The following is a 16,203-nucleotide window of genomic DNA, read 5'->3' as shown; positions in this document are numbered from 1 at the left end:
ATCCTTCAGTTGTGATCTTAATACACAAGTCCTTGGCTCTGATGTCCCCTGTACAAAACAGGTGCTTCAGAAGTGGGTTTTGGTGAATAGGGGCGGAGATTTGCTGTTCCTCATCAGGCCAATGCTCTGTCTTGCCCAGTACATCACTGCTAAACCAGTAACAAGCACTGGAACATGAGTGGCCCCTGAGTGGCAGCGCAAAGGTCCATCCAGACCAGCAGTTTCTGAGTGGTGCCCAAATGCTCAGAAAACAGTGAGAACTCAAAAACAAGTGTGTGCAGTACTGACTGTAACGTTTCCCTGGCCTCTCCCCAGTAAGGTCCAGATGCTTTGTAGAAAGCGATGAGAGTGCAAGAAGTAGTACTCTGTGATGGAACAGCCTAATGAAGGAGACACACTGCCCACTCTTGGCAATTAAGTTTCTTTATTTGTGTAATCCTCTCTGGGGTAACCATGGGGAGGCTGCTGTTACGGCCAACGTTTGGACTTGTGATTTAATCCAATTCTTTGGCTCGAGTGATTACACACAGCAGTTTGTGTTGTGGCATAACTGCACACACAGAAGTTCTGATGCTGATGCCCTGTCTGAATCAGGGTTGAGCCCATGGAGGGATGCTCAGGGCTGCCAGGGAGGACCAAAGCAGAGGTCCTGAGCTCCTGTGGTCACTGAGGAACCAAGAGCACTGTTGGCACCAGTGTGGCATTTAGTTCTAGGGACTTTGTGCTGCTGTGAGAATTAAACATCCTAAAACTTCAGGAAAACTACATCATCCATCAAATCAGCAGCCAGGCAGCAGTCAATGTCCTCATGTGTGGAAATGGTACTTTCTGATGTTCAAGTTTTGCTTATACCTCTGCTGGACTATGGTTCTTTACTAAAACTGTTGCATTTGGTAAGCCTTTATTGTCTTCTGAATGTGAACGTCTGCCTGTGTTTGTAAAGGCAAAGAAAGATGCTCATAATGTCGTTGCTTAAAAAAAGCAGCTATCAAAAGGCACGAGAAGAACTATATTCAATGTTTATCTTTCAGTTAACATCTTCCAAAGAAAAGGCACTGCTTAAAACCAGGGATTTTCTTTTCTTCTTTCAGGGGTGCGTTCTCAGAGGTTGTTTTGGCTGAAGAGAGAGCGAGTGGGAAACTCTTTGCAGTCAAGTGCATTCCCAAGAAGGCACTGAAGGGGAAGGAAAGCAGCATAGAGAACGAAATTGCAGTCCTGAGAAAGTGAGTATCAGACCTTCATTTCTGCTTCTTCATGTCGATTAGATTCTTACACTTAAGGAGCAACAATAGTGATGGAAAAGTGTGACTGACAGGTTGTTCAGTCCATCACACACTGACAGCATCACCTGAACTTAAATGATGCTGAAGATGTTTTGATAAATGCTCCTGTTTTCTCTTACAATAATACAGCCAGATGACTACAAAGTGGGAAAGGTGTGGAGTTAGGCTGGAGTAAAGCTTATGATGCCCCAAAAAGACCTTATGCACTAATAACATCAGCAGTTGGGTCACTGGCTTCGAGAAGAGCAGGACCAGGATTATTTCCAAGTGCTTAAAAAATCTCTTGGAGATGGTGGGAACCTGTACCATGGAGGGGTACCTCTGCAACCTCTGGAAGTGACTTTCCAGGGCAACTTCTTTTTTAACAGGGTTGTCCACAGTGTATATTTTTTTCCTGACCATGGCTAGAAGAGATGAATAAGAAGAAGTCTGATCACAACTGCTATGAATTCAGTGTACAAATTCAGTATAGTCATTAGAGGCTTGATCTTTACCTCTTCCTCATCTTATGCCCTCAAGGTGGATTTAATCTCATCTGAATTGAAGCACTTGGATCTAAAATCTTCATCCTTGACTTTCTAGGAAACAGAGATTAGACATTTTAGGATTGGTCCATGTAATTTGTTTTAAACTTCTGAAAGTACCTTGGTTTCTCATTCCATTAAAGGTAGTACAATTACATAGAAGTTTGTGTTGGACTGGGACAGTCTAATTCTTGCTGTTCTGTGGTCCCTAGTGGGACTTGTTGCCCCAGCTCTTGGTCATGTGGAAGCTGATGGTTGATTGAGCACCATGCGGCAAAACTGAGAACAAAGTAGATGCTTCTGGACTAAAGACTCAGCACAGGTAACTCAGCCATCTCAGGAGGCAGAGGAGATCCTTTTCAGTGGAGGGACTTAGCTGGGGCTCCAAACAGCTACAGGCATTTGATGCAGTTTCTTTCCCATTGCTGGACCCATACTAGGTCAGTGCAATGTAAACACAGTGCTAAGCAGAGCACATTGGCTTGCAGAGTAGTGTTATTGAGAACCTGTCATAAAACCCAACCATTGCCATCTTCATAACCAAGTGCTAATGGCCAATAATGGGCAGCCTGAAACAGTCTCTGTGTGGGTTTGTCCCCTGATACTCATATGTGGGTACAAGAGCAGCAGTTTTGGCATGCAGTGAGAATTGCCTTGCATCAGCCTTGACCCACAGCTAGTACAGCAGAGAAATCATTGAGATTCTTTCTTGCTGCTCGTGTAGTGAAATATTTCTCTTCCCTGCAAACAATTTCCTGAGAAACCAGGAGGCAGCACCCGGGCTGTGCAATTCCAGCTGCAAGGGCAGGAGAGTGAGTGGGTGGAAAATTCCTTAATTTCAGACAATTAATTCTACTTGATCTTGTGTCCTATGCATGTTAGGACACTAAGAGACATTTTTCTTTTTTTATCTCCTGATGTCTTCAACTTAGCTGTTGCTAATACAAAATTTGCATGTCATTGTATTTATTCTGAAAATAGACATCATTGCCAGCAGACACAGTATTGAATTTGTATGTCCCACCAAGAAAACATTGAGAATAACAAACTGGATCTGTCTACAGTTGAGGAGAGGGGAAATCAACTTGTTTCTCTGTTCAATGATTTATCTGCTCCAAAAGCTCTCAGTAAAAGTAGATTTGAGAGAGGTGGAGTGGATCCTGAGCAGCTGCTGCTAAGATCCAAAGGTATTTATGGGTTCTGCTTTTTATTTCTGGTAGGTTAATACTGAGTGGTGATGGCTAATTTGTATGTTGTCTTAATTAGTGGGTAGGATGCCAGAGCCCTGAGCTGCCCTGCATGGCTGTGAGGAGCCACAGCCTTAACAAGCCATGCCCAAAACTGCCACTTCTGCAGGGGTTGTGCACAGAGGATGCCTGGCAGGAGGAGTTGGTTCCTGTTCCCTGTGAGGAAGGCATAGAGCCACAGAGGATGGCTGCAAGCAAATATACATATACGTGTGTGTTGATCCTGGTCTGCCTTTTTGGCTTTGCATTGTGCCTTTGGGTAGGTGCTTCAACTCCAATGGGATAGAAGTCCCAAAGGACACCCTGCTCAGCTGAAATGCAAGCAACCTCCTTGTGATCCTTTAGAGAAGAATCTCTTCTCTGACACTGGACTTTCTCCACCTATATTCAGTCACCAGATTTTTGTCTTCCCACTCATGAGGTACCTGTTTTCTGGCAGACATCTGCCCAGTGCTGTGAAATACAACTCTTCTTGCATACCCTGGTTGTGTGTCAAACTGGGGTCCACCATGGAGTCTGAATATCCCTCCTGCAGCCTCTACCAGCCCCCAGATGAGCTGCTTGTGTCCTTGTGTGTAGTGAGCAAGTTTTTAGGCCCAGACGGGGATTGTGCTGGCTGTGTCCAGAACTGGCACACACAACTATCACATATACTTTGTACCCTCAGGCTGTCCTGGAGGAAGCTTGTCCTGCTGTCAGTCCTGACAAATCATCCAGATTTGGCAGATTCAATGTGGAAAAGTATTTGGATTATGTTGTGTGTCGAAGCTGTATTTTAAATAAGGTTTTTAAAATTCAGGATTAAAAGTCTGTATGCAGAGTACTATAAGAAGCAGAACCTGGTGATGAAAGCATGAATCCAGTGACCAAAATCCTTGGATCCCCTCTCACTTCTGCTGCTGAGTTCCCATATCACCTGAAGTATGTCCTGCCTCAATATTTATTGTCTGTGAAACAGCTGAAGATCTCTGAATAAAAAGTTGTACCTGCAGTTCATTTTGCAGTCCATTCTCATGTCAGCAGACCTGGGAGCATGGGTTCAAGCAGGAAGGTTTCTGGGCTGGTCTTTTAGTCCAAATCGATTACAGCATCGTGACAATCACAGAATCATAGAATCATCATCAAGGTTGGAAAAGACCTTCAAGATCATCAAGTCCAACCATCCTCCCTGTAACCTCCAACCACTAAACCATCTCCCGAAACACCATGTCTTCCCTTTTTTTTTTAACACCTCCAGGGATGGTGTCCCCACCACCTCCCTGGGCAGCCTGTTTCAATGCCTCACTGCTCTTTTTTTCTTAATATCCAGCCTGAACCTCCCCTGGTGCAACTTGACCCCATTTCCTCTTGTCCTATAAGTGGTCACCAGGGAGAAAAGGCCAACATTCACCTCACTACAACCTCCTCTCAGGCAGTTGTAGAGAGCAATGGGTTCTCCCCTCAGCCTCCTCTTCTGCAGGCTGAATAGCCCCAGCTCTCTCAGCCTTTCCTCATAAAACTTGTTCTCCAGACCCCTAATCAGCCCAGCTGCTCTTCTCTGCATCCTCTCCAGCCCCTCAATGTCCTTCTTATACTGTGGGCCCAAAACTGCACACAGCACTCATAAACCCAGTACTAATCCTTCTGTGTGTCTCAACTAAAAAGCTGTTGGGAGGTATTAATGACATGTTCTGTGCTGAGGAAGGTCAGCAGTCCCCAAGTGAAGTCCATGCAAGACAGGAGATTCTACCGCTCTCTCTGTGGGTTTGGAGGCTCTTGCTGCCAAAACGAAGTCACACATTTTAGAAGCGATGTTCTGCTAAGAGAGGAGGGAGCTGCCAGCCAACTGATCTGCATGTTTGTGTGAGTGCCAGAGTGAATCATGCATACTCCATCATTTGATTTTTCCAGCCACGGCCAACAAATCTGTTCTTAAAAAAGAAAAAAGGCGGAAGAGCCGTTAAGTCAATATTTACGCCTAGCAACCTGAGCAGGGTTCTTCCAATATGGACTCTTTTGTGTCCTGTAGAAATCCATGGCAACATTCCCTGAAGACTCAGATGGGTGGGGACAGAGTGGGAAGGAGCTGTGAGTGCAGTGCTGGGAGAGACCAAGGCTGCAGTTAATCCAGGAGCCTGAGCCTGAGCCCCACAAAGCGTTTAAGCATGTGCCTAATTTTAGATGGTTGTTTGTACCAGTGAAACCAGGGAGTAGCTTGAGCTCACCTTGCTGAACGCAGGGCAAAATATGACATCTCTTCACAAAATCAGGTGGGCTTCATAATTTGGAGACTTTAAGTTATTTTGCAGTGGAAAGTGTGCTATGGCTTAGAATCTGTGTGAGAAAGAAAACTGGATATGTAGGACAGGGCTATCACAGCTCTAATAACTAACTGGCTGTGGGGATCGACAGCACGTGGTCACCTTCATGTGACACAGACTTCTCCTGACCTGAGATGTGAGTAGTTTCATAACGTGCTCTGAAAGCAACTGTTTTCTGGTTTAGACCTGAAAGGTAAATGCAATCATTTCCATTGTTTGCTGTAGAATAGAGGACATTTATTCCACTTTTGGTAATTGTGCAGGTGTGAACGTGTTGAAAGATGAATCTGCTGGTAGATGGGTTCCTGAAGGCAGTAGGTGGTGCAAAGAGTTGGACTGCAGAGAAGCACCAGTCTGAGGTTCCAGTTAAATAATAATAAAAAACCCACAACAAAAACAACCTTGTGAGAGTCAGAGAAAAATATGCCCGATTTTTGTTTTTCTTGGCTACACCACTATTTATCACAAGAAGGTTTCTAGCTGCTTGGGTAATACCTGCACAATCATACAGATTCAGTGCTGAGTCAGAGCAAAGCAAGGAGAGGGACAGTAAACTGTGTGTAGCCTTGCACCCAGGTGTATTGATTACTTAATAGCAGCAATGTGCACAAACAAGTGTCTTGTTAAGCAAATACTGTTTAGCTAGCAAATCATACTCTGCTTCAGCTAGTTTCTTCTGATCAGGGATTTTAAAAATAATTTCTAAACTACTTAGGTATCTCCTACTCTCACCCCCTCCTCTTTACTCTCCCAAGTCCCCTGAGAGAGGCACCATTAAATTCCTCCTTACAAATCAGAGCCACACCTAATTGCAGACTAAAGCAATTTTTCCTGTTAAACAGCATGATTGAACTGTTTCTAGAAGGCCAGCTAAAGTTCTGCCAGTGCTTTCCATTCCCCTTTCCTTGGAAGATGGGGGGACTGGGTGTTCAGGCAGTGATTAATGAGCAGGCGCTGCCTCACTCCTTATATGCTTGCACCTACAACCAGGAGCTGCTGCTACAGTAAGGAGCAGGGAGAGAGGCAGGGAGGCATTATCCTGCAAAGTCTGGGAGGTCAGGACTGTACTCACCTGAAAAAAAATAAACAAAAATCAGCAAGTAACAGTTTTTCTAAAGTGGGTGAAAGTGTGGGTGTCTCTGCTTTCCCATAAATCAGATCAAAGGGATCCCTTGCACCATCCCAGGAGTTAACACCATTCTGGGAATTAAAGAGGACACTCTTGATAACAAATGTGGAAAAAAACACCCCTTCTCAATATTTACATGAAGACTAAAAGGGTGATTAAAAAAATGGTGCCTTTTTGTTCCTCTTCTGTAGCCCATTGACTAACATCCCCTAAAACATTGCCCCAATTCTGCAAGGCTCATCCCTCCAGGGCTAACCCAAATAGCCTCCTGGAAGATGAATCCAAATTTAGTTTTGAAACCCATTAGTTACCTCTTATTAAACTCTTCTGTGCAATTTAACTTGGAATCAAAGGCTACATTAATTCTGAATAAAATTGGCCATGCAGAAGTTTAATGTGCCCTAACATAAATTTGGGCATTTAATTAATTCAGATGCATGTGCCTGAGTGACTCTGGGATGGATCCATCTATTCAAGCCATGGCTGACTCTGGGTCAAAAAACACAGCCCTTGCAGGCCTGGATGGTCCCATACTCCAGTTTCCCAGTCCAGAGGCTCTGCTGATGCCCACCAATTCTCTCCTGTGGTAATTATTTTGCTGTATGAGGTCATGCAACTGGAGTACAGGGCCAGCCAAAGAGAAGACTCTCTGATTCTGTGTTGATAAGTGCTAAGGTAAAAGTGATGGCTATTACATTGTGTAGCTGAGGTACAAAAAGGTGTGGGATTTAGGTTCAAGAGGTTAATGACAAATTACCTCTTTACACCCTAGCAGTGAGAGTTCTTTTTCCTGTAAAGAAATGAATGGAGCAGTTTGGAGAAAAAAATAAATTTAAAATAAAGCACTTGGCACCTCTGTCTGTCAGGTAACATTAATTCTCTGAAGCTTTGCTTACTCTATAGACAAAACAGCCTTGCTGCTTTTCTTTTTAATCTTTTATTTTCCCCTCTGTGAATGATGGTGAGAAGATGAGGCTGCCTCAGCAAGAATTGAAGAGACAGCTGGTTGTTATATTAAGTAATCACTTTCAGAGAAAGCTTTTATGTAGATTTACTTGTTAAAACCTGGCTTGCTCATGCTGCTGCAGTTGTGCTGGGGTGACAGAAGGTTGACTCTGCCCTCCTTTCGTGGCCCTGCTCCAAGCTTTGCCAACTGCAAATCCAGGGCATCCCAAAAGCTGGCTCCCTCGTGGCAGGAGGGCTCGGGATGCCCGGGTGTGTGGTTACAGGTTAGGGGGTGATGCCCAGTGGTACCATTAATGATGCTGATGTCAGGCATGGAAGATGAGGGCCCTACCAAGAATATATTTTTTTGGCATCCCACATGGACAGATTTCATCATTGCCCCCAAACAACTGCTGGGCTGACCTGGGTGCCTGGTGGGACTTCAGTGTCCACCCATGGAGCCACACTTGTTGCTGGGTGCTACTGCAGGCATCCCTGCTATGGAGGCAGTTTAGGTGTGGAAGGGAGCCAGGATCTACAGAGCTCTGCAGGGCAGGGGGACAGTTGGGCATTCCTGGAGGCTGACATCAGCTTTAGACCATGAGCTCATCTCCTGAATCAAGGAGATGCAGACTGGATAAATTGCCCTTCTCAGGTTTCAGGCAAAAGTGAATCTGACTCTATATATGTGGGTATGGTACAGGATAGCTCAGCCTTGGCACTAGCAGTTGATTTCATTTTACTGCAAAGAATTCATGGGAGTGAAAAAAAAAGTGAAACCTGAAACAAAGCTGACACCATTTTTGATCACTGAGATGCTGGAAACTTTGCAGGGGAAGACTTTGCAGCCAGGACTGCCTGGATTGTATTTCGTACTAGATTAGATGTAAGCAGATGTAGGGAAGCAGCTCAAGGCATCTTAAAAATCCTAAAATGCATTAAATGAGGAAGAAAGATCCCCTTTGAAATGGTAAGCACAAACAAAGTCCCTTGTATCTTCACTGGTCTTACACAGTTTCATTTACAGGCCGTGTGCTCTGTAACAGCTTTAGGGATGGTGTGTGGCAGTTCTGTCCTTCAACCTGCCTTCCAGCTGGGGTGTGTTCCTTCCAGTGGGTTATAGCCTGATAAGTCATTCCACTGTAATTGCTGGGTGACAATGCAGCTGTCCTTTCTTCTGGGTGTCGATGGTTTACCAAATCTCCCTTGCATAACTGTTCATCTTCAAGGTCATCCTATACCCTGAGTCAACTGGAGAAATGGCCTGTTCATGCTGGGAGGAGGGCACAGGGCAGAGTGGGGGGAAATGAGTCATTGCTCAGAGCTCTGGCTTGGAAAATAATTTGGTGTGTTATGGAAGAAACAGCTGCTTTCTGCAATAGTTGGACTAAGATGCTTTAAAATTAGTAAAATGGGTTTTCAGCCTTAGCTGGGGTCTGCTTCTGCACCGGATAATTTATGTTGACCCCTTCCTAAACATAGCTGGAATAACAAAGCTGGGGTCCTTTCAAAGATCTTAAATGAAGAATGAATCACAGAATCACCTTGGTTAGAAAAGATCTTCAAGATCATTAAGTCCATCTGTCAACCAAGACATTCAAGAATCCAAGAAACATGTATATGTGACACTTCAGGGCATGCTCTAGTGGCCAAGGTTGTGGGGGTTTTGTGGATGTTTTTTGATGGAGTGTGTGTGGTTATTTGTGGTTGTTTGGTTGGGGTTTTTTTTGTGCTGATGGTTGGACTTGGTGGTCTCAGAGGTCTTTCCAACCGTGATGATTCCAATCGCAGCCTATTCCAATGCCTGATAACCATTTCAGTGAAGGAATTTTTCCTAACGTCCTATCTAAACCTCCCCTGATGCATCTTCAGGCACTGAACAGACCAATCCCCACCTCTTTGCAACCTCCTTTCAGGTGATTGTAGAGAGCGACAAGGTATCCTCTCAGCCTCCTTTTCTCTAGGCTAAACAACCCCAGTTCTCTCAACCACTCCTCCTAAGACACATCCTCCAAACCCATCATCAGCTGCGTTGCCCTTCTTTGGACATGCTCTAGAGCTCAACCTCCTTTCTGTAGTGAGGGGCCCAAAACTGCACACAGTGCTCGAGGTGCAGCCTCACTAGTGCTGAGTACAGGGGGAAGATCACCTCCCTGGTCCTGCTGGCCACACTGTTCCTGATGCAGGCCAAGATGGTGTTGGCCTTCTTGGCCACCTGGACACACTGCTGGCTCATGTCATGCTGTCAATCAGCACCCCCAGGTCCCTCTCTGCCGCTCCTCCCCAAGCCTGTAGTGCTGCTGGGGGTTGTTGTGGCTGAAGTGCAGGACCTGACACTAGGATATATACCCCACTCTCCAGTATGTATTACTCAGAAAGTTGGTTACAGTTGTGTTTCAATGGTACAAGTATCTGATTAAATGCACTGTTGTGTGTTACCTGAAAGGAAAGAATTGTTAAGATGCATAAAGAGTCTTTAATGAGATCCAGCAGTTTGATAAATGACTCAGCAGCTTGACAAATGACTCAACTATCTGGATGCATAAGGTCTGTCTTTGTTACACCCACATGCTTAAAGCTAAGTGTTACCTAATTTGCAATTACATTGGTTTGTATTTTGATTTGGGATTACGGAGGTGACAGAAGCAAAGGTAGGTCAGCCTTTCATGGGAGGACATGCAGCTCTGAGACTTTTCCAAACCAGAGTAGCTGTGGAGAGTTAGAAATTGCAACAGGGCTTTTTGAAGCCGTGTTGCAAAGTCGTGTTTAGAGGATGCAGGGTTTGAGGTGGTGCAGCAGTGGTAAAGGAAGCATTTTCACAAGTGTTTGCAACCCAGATCTTCAGGGGTCTGATGGTGCTTAAAAGCTGCTGAAGATGCAGTCCTAGGTAGCTTCATTAGGCAAAATACTTTATCTTCTGTTTTTTCTCTCAAAATTCTTCATAGGTAGTCTGGAATATCTCATCCATAACTAAGATTTTTTTTCCATTAAAGTAATTTCTTCAATTGTAAAAACCATAAAAGGCTGTTCAGAGGTCTCATGGCATTAGTGAATTGAAGATGTCCTTGTCGAAATATTATCAATATATTGCATTTTGCTTGTCTTGTCTAACTTAATGTTGCATTATTAAACAGGAGGGTTGGACTATGTTATTTTGATGTCCTGTTGGGAGCCAAGGGCTCACCATATTTTGATGGCAAGTGAGTTAATTTACATGCACAGGCCAAGCACCTCAATGGATATTCCTTTACAGAATCACAGAATTGTCATGGTTGGATAAGGCCTCTAAGATCACTGAGTTCAACTGTCCACCCAGGGGAAACAAAGAAACATCCTCACCAACACACAACCCACATAATACCCACCATGCCCACTAGAGCACGTCCTGAAGTGCCACATCTACGTGCTTCTTGAATACCTCCATGAATGGTGACTCCACCACCCTGGGCAGCAAGTTCCAGTGCCTGATCACTCTTTCACTAAAGAAATTCTTCCTGCTATCCAATCTAAACCTATCCTGGCACAACTTCAGCAACCTAATGTCCTTTTAGTAGTGAGGGGCCCAGATTCATGCTCATGGCATTAACTCATAAAACAGTGGGGTATCTGAATTCAAATCTGTGGAGCACAGCAGAAAGAAAAACAAGTAAATGCTAGGCAGGATTCATCTGGCCAGATGGAAACATCCTCAAGGTACACAGCTGCATCTGAGCTTAAATCTCACTTGCTGTGGAAATAATCAAATATGCATTTCTAAGTGCATCAAAATGTACAGGGAAGAAAAATAAGTATTCAAAAGATGTCAGTTCAAGAAGCTAAAACCATGTATTTTATCAGAAATGACAGTTTTCATGAGCACACTTTGTCCAGAGCAGTTGTCTGCCCTTAACTGCATACAAAAATCCTTGGATATAAGTTGGTGCATTTTTGGCCACCCCTGTATGAAATTAGATCAGTAATATTATTGGTGGGACAGCTTTGTGATGTGTGATCCCAGCATGAATTTAAAACAACTCCATGGGCAACTTTCTACTTGCTGTTTTAATTTACAGAAGATGAATCACAATTATACTTTGTGTCTCATTCTAGGTGTCTTGAATCAGGGTTTGGCAGGGGGGAGCTGGCTCTGACATAAGAAAATAAGGAATTACTTGCACTCCATCCCACTTTCAACTGCACCAGGTTAAACCTAACAGGAACACTTGTGTTTGTAATATATCCAATATATCCTGAACTGACAGCTGCGTAAATTAATTGGTATTTGGCCAACTAATTCTGCAGTCATCACTTGTAATACCTGTTGATTCACTCTTACAGTGCTTACTCATACAACACTTTGTGCTTAGTAGGAGTTCTGAAGAAAAGAAAAGCAAAAATGTAAATCTGTAAGTACAGACTTTGTCTTCTAATAAGGAAAGAAATACAAGACACTCATTTAGTCTGTTGGCTGCCCTAGTACTCAGTTTGACCAAGGAAATGGTGCTGACAATTTTTTTCCAAATCAAACTTAAAAAAAAATTTAATAAATTCTATTTTTTTAAATTGTGCCTTATATTCATAAGACATTTGCTAAATCAGAATAGTTTGTTATTCTTCTGAATTAAGAGTGACCATACTAGGATGCTGTGCTTCTGCAAAGTACTCCAAAATGGGACTTTACACCTATTAATCAAATCAGTTTTCAAAGTAAAGCCTAATGTTTTCCTTGATTGCATCCATGTTTCTGTGTCTCTGGCTATCAGAGACATTTGGCTACACTGCCCAGTTCTTAAACCCCTGTCAGTGCAGAAATCTCTGCGTTAGTTTTAATACTGACAATTTGTATTAGTAAGTGGACTATGAAATCATTTTCCTAAGGACATATGACAGCTAGCTTTTACTTTGCCAGGTATTTTATCAAATTAGAATTATGGAGCATTACATTCAACAGGGATGTTACTGCCTCCTTTACTATTGATTTTTAATTTTTTTCAGGAGCACACACACAGGTAAATTCAAGCTTTCTTAGAGACAATATGCTCACTTTTAAAGGTATTAAAAATATAAAAAGCAGAATTGATTTATTTTTTTTTTAAAGTACGTTCAATAATTTTGAGAAGGGATATTTTAGTAGGAACCTTTAGCAAATAATCTAGTATATATTACAGCTCTATACTGAATCCAGACCAACTGACAAATGCATAGCAGTGAAGTGTGCCAGACATGTTTTTGCACAGGAGCACTGACTCCTTCTGAGATGAGTCCAAAATGTCTATATATAATCTGCTTGGTTCCCACCAAATAGAATAACAGCCTGCTTCAAATATCTTCATACCTTTGTGCTATCTCCTGTCTTTACTGACGCACCAGGGATTAAACTGGGACCTTTTTGGATGTACACATATATATCTGTACAGCCTCAGCTAAGCAACCTGTGGGCAACTGGAATGGATTCAGACCTTGGTGGACTGGGCACTCAGTGCAGTCATTATCTCACACTTAAATACTTGCTATGTGTCAGTTGTTTAAGACTTTTTTCCCCCCTTCCACCAAGAGCAGAAGGGATGCAGCAGCAACATTTGGCATAATACGTTTTGTCAAGAGGCATCTCCCCAGAGCAAAGCACCCTGGTCACTCCTGTGTCTGCTAGAAATTCATGAACTAGAACAGAAAACAGTGGCTGTTCACAACTTTGCTCTTAAAAGGGATAACGCGGGATTTCTAACTGAAAACAAAGAGGAAAGGACATTTTCATTATTTTTAAACAGTTCTCTTATGTGAGTCACAACAAACCCCTGGATATGGCACAAGCCACAGAACTGTAGCTTTTATTGGCGCTTATATATAGAAATGCCAGTTCTTCCCTTTCTAAAGATAAAATGTTGCTGTCCCAGTGATGCCTGGCAGCTTTTACATTTACTACAAGTGGGCTGGTGGGAGGGAAGTTGAAAACTTCAGGGAAGTTTGAAACTTTTCCTTCTGTGTCGTTTGGGTGCATGAGAAAATTGCCATTGAGTGGAGCTGCTGCATGTCCCACGGTGTTTATGTCTCAAAGTCATCTCCCTTGCCATTTATGGTGTCCAAAACACTCATCCAAACCACATGGCATCAGCATGGGCAAACGAGTGCTCGTTGTTAACAAATAGACAGGGGTAATATGATCTCATGCTATTCTGGTCAATAGGAAAATTGAAAGGCGTTGAACTTGGTTACATGACTCTTGGAGGCTCCCTGGAGAATCCCAGCCTGAAGCAAAAGTGGAAAGAAAGCCCAAGCTGAGGTGACCCGTGAGACTTGTGGAGCTTTGCCTCATGAAGTTGTGCAGTGTGGACATGGGGCTTTCTAGGCAGAAGATTTGCTGCATGGCCACTTCCCCTCGTTTCTGGTGCCTCCTCAATTGCTGTATCTAAAAAGGCTAAAGCCCATGGCTTTACTCTTCCAAAGGTAGTTACTCCATCTTCATGCCCTTGTAACTCAGGCATAGCTAAGCCAACACGGGATCCCAGCTTTCCCATAGGAATAGCTCTCCATCTCTGGATGATGAGTGGGAACAGTGGGTGTTTTACGGTGTTGCTGCTGACTTAGGCTGCCATGGCTGAGGCCAGAGCTCATCCTGCAGTGAGGGAATCTGCCAGGGAATGTCCATGTCCCCCTCTCCTCCTTCATTGTAGCTGTAGAGCTGGAAAAAGGGAACCCAAAAGGCCATTTCTGTGAGAGGATGGGGAACATGGACTGCATCTTAAAAAGTGAGGTTTTCTCCTCCTAGGTCTTGCTGCTGGCGCTGTTTTTTCTTCTAGAATTTGGAAGACTAAGCATAGAGTTCAACATCAAAATTCACCCCCATTCCTGTCAAACATCCCCATCAAAAAGGATGGGGATGGTATATACAGATTTTCTCCCCTCTCAGCTCTGATTCTGTGACTTACTACTGGGGCCCTTAATTGCTGACTTTGTTTAAAATTCCTTCTTTCATTACAAGCATATGTTTCTAATTTTCTTTCTTCTGGTGACATAGTTTGCACTCTTACCCGAGAGCTGTTTTCTTAATAGGACCAACTATATTTGGAATCACTCTGAATTGCTCTTGAAATGGAAGATTGATGCCAGTATTTCTGGCAATTTTTCACTGCTTTTCTTTCCCCGTAGTTGAGTGTTGGATAACTATTCAAGCTGGGAACACCTATATTACTTTATTTTAACATCATTTTGTTTGATTCATTTTAGTGCTGTACGTGCTTCTAGAGTAGCTGATACAGGTAAACATATTAGCAGGGTGATTTGTGGAGGATTTAGTAAATAGCAGAAGAAGTGTGTCAATGAGCACAGAGGGTTGTGCTTTGCATCAATTTATGCACAGGGAAGTCTTATAAGCTTTAGAGACCTGATGCTGTGCTTGAGTCTGTCCCATTCCTGTCTCAGGTAGGCTTGAGTGACATTTTTAAAAGTATCTGCACAGGAGAGGGATCTGGATCCCATTGAAATCCCCTCTTCAGGGAACATTAGTAGATCTCAAGGGTTTTGCCAGTCAGCTATATGATTTCCTATGTCACGATTATGCCTATAGCTTCCACGTGGGAGATCACTGCTTTCTGCTCCTGGGGGCTGGTCCTATGAAGTCCATCACTGGCCTTCCAGTCCTTCTTCACCATCTTGGACTACAAACCAAGATAATTTTATTCCTGTCTCCTAGGACCCACTTGCTGGGTCTGCCTTTGTTAGCACTTTGATCCTTATCATCATCAGCCATGGCAGGTTAGGGCTAATCCATAGCCTGGAGCATCTCAAAATCCAGAGTTTACATTCTCTTTAGTGTAGATTGAATTTTTAATCCAATTTACATATCAGGACAGTTTGGACTGTGGCATGTAAGCTTAAATTTTAAAATTGTGGTTGCAAGTTTGGCTTAGTTAACAACACACAAGTGCTTTAGTCAGCATGTGCCCATACACATCTCAGGGGCCTCTATGTGTTGGGTCTTCACCCAACAGAGCAGTTCCTCTCCAATGAACAAGATGAAGAGAGCACCTTTAGTGTGAGAGTGGCCAGCTTGCCCTCCATCATGCTTCCCCTGTCCTTTTGAGAGAGATGTATTGGGTGTTAGAGGCAGCATTAACTCAATATGCTGCTGGTCTTGGTCTTCACCACTTCGGAAATCTCTCTAAGACCTTCTTGTAAAAAAACAGTACATTGCTTTCAAGAAAAAACCACAGGACTAATGATTTAAAAAACAAGGCAAAACCAAACAAGAACAAACCAAAAAAACAGGACCAAATGTTCAGGCTAATTTCTGTCTGATTGTGGAAAGAGAAAGTCACTCACCTGGTCTGACCTTGGGCATCAAGCGATCTGTGTTATTTCATCTGCTTGTGCTATACATGTCTTGATAACTGGATTTTACAGTGCATAGTGGTTAGAAAGGTAGCCAGGCTTTGTCTCCTGCTTATTCACTAGAACTGTGAAAACATCCCCTATACTCCTTCCATACTCTATTATTCTCATTTGTTTGGGAATTTGTTTAACTTCCATGTATTGAGTTTTCAGTGTGTTTCTCAGTGTTTCTGGTGTTTCTGTAATTTTCTGCCTATATAGGTACTTGTTTTGAGTAATCTGCCTGTTTTTACCAAGGAAAATTGAGTAGGGTTCTTCTTTGTAGCAGCCTTTGGCACTTGGAGAATATTTTGATCATTCTCTCTGTGTACTCTGTAGCCAGAAGTGTTCTCACACTTGTGATTTATGGGGAGAGTGACAGGAGAAAAAAACAACACAACCAGAAAGCTATTTCAGAGAGGTTAAATC

General features: G+C 43.2%; 1 protein-coding gene across 1 annotated transcript in view; it reads left to right on the top strand.

The window, feature by feature from the left end:
• Positions 1–453: 453 nt before the first annotated feature.
• Positions 454–16,203, top strand: part of CAMK1D (calcium/calmodulin-dependent protein kinase ID) — a 136,139-nt gene continuing 120,389 nt past the window's right edge. Inside the window, exons 1-2 of the mRNA XM_010001290.1 lie at positions 454–479; positions 1,092–1,223. Coding sequence (XP_009999592.1) covers positions 454–479; positions 1,092–1,223 — 158 coding nt within the window. The remainder of the gene's footprint in view (positions 480–1,091; positions 1,224–16,203) is intronic.

This window comes from Chaetura pelagica, unplaced genomic scaffold (genome assembly GCF_000747805.2).
Source record: "Chaetura pelagica isolate M959 unplaced genomic scaffold, ChaPel_1.0 scaffold66, whole genome shotgun sequence".
NCBI lineage: Eukaryota > Metazoa > Chordata > Aves > Apodiformes > Apodidae > Chaetura > Chaetura pelagica.
Note: the sequence above shows the minus strand (reverse complement) of the source record. Positions and strands in the feature narration are given on the sequence as shown.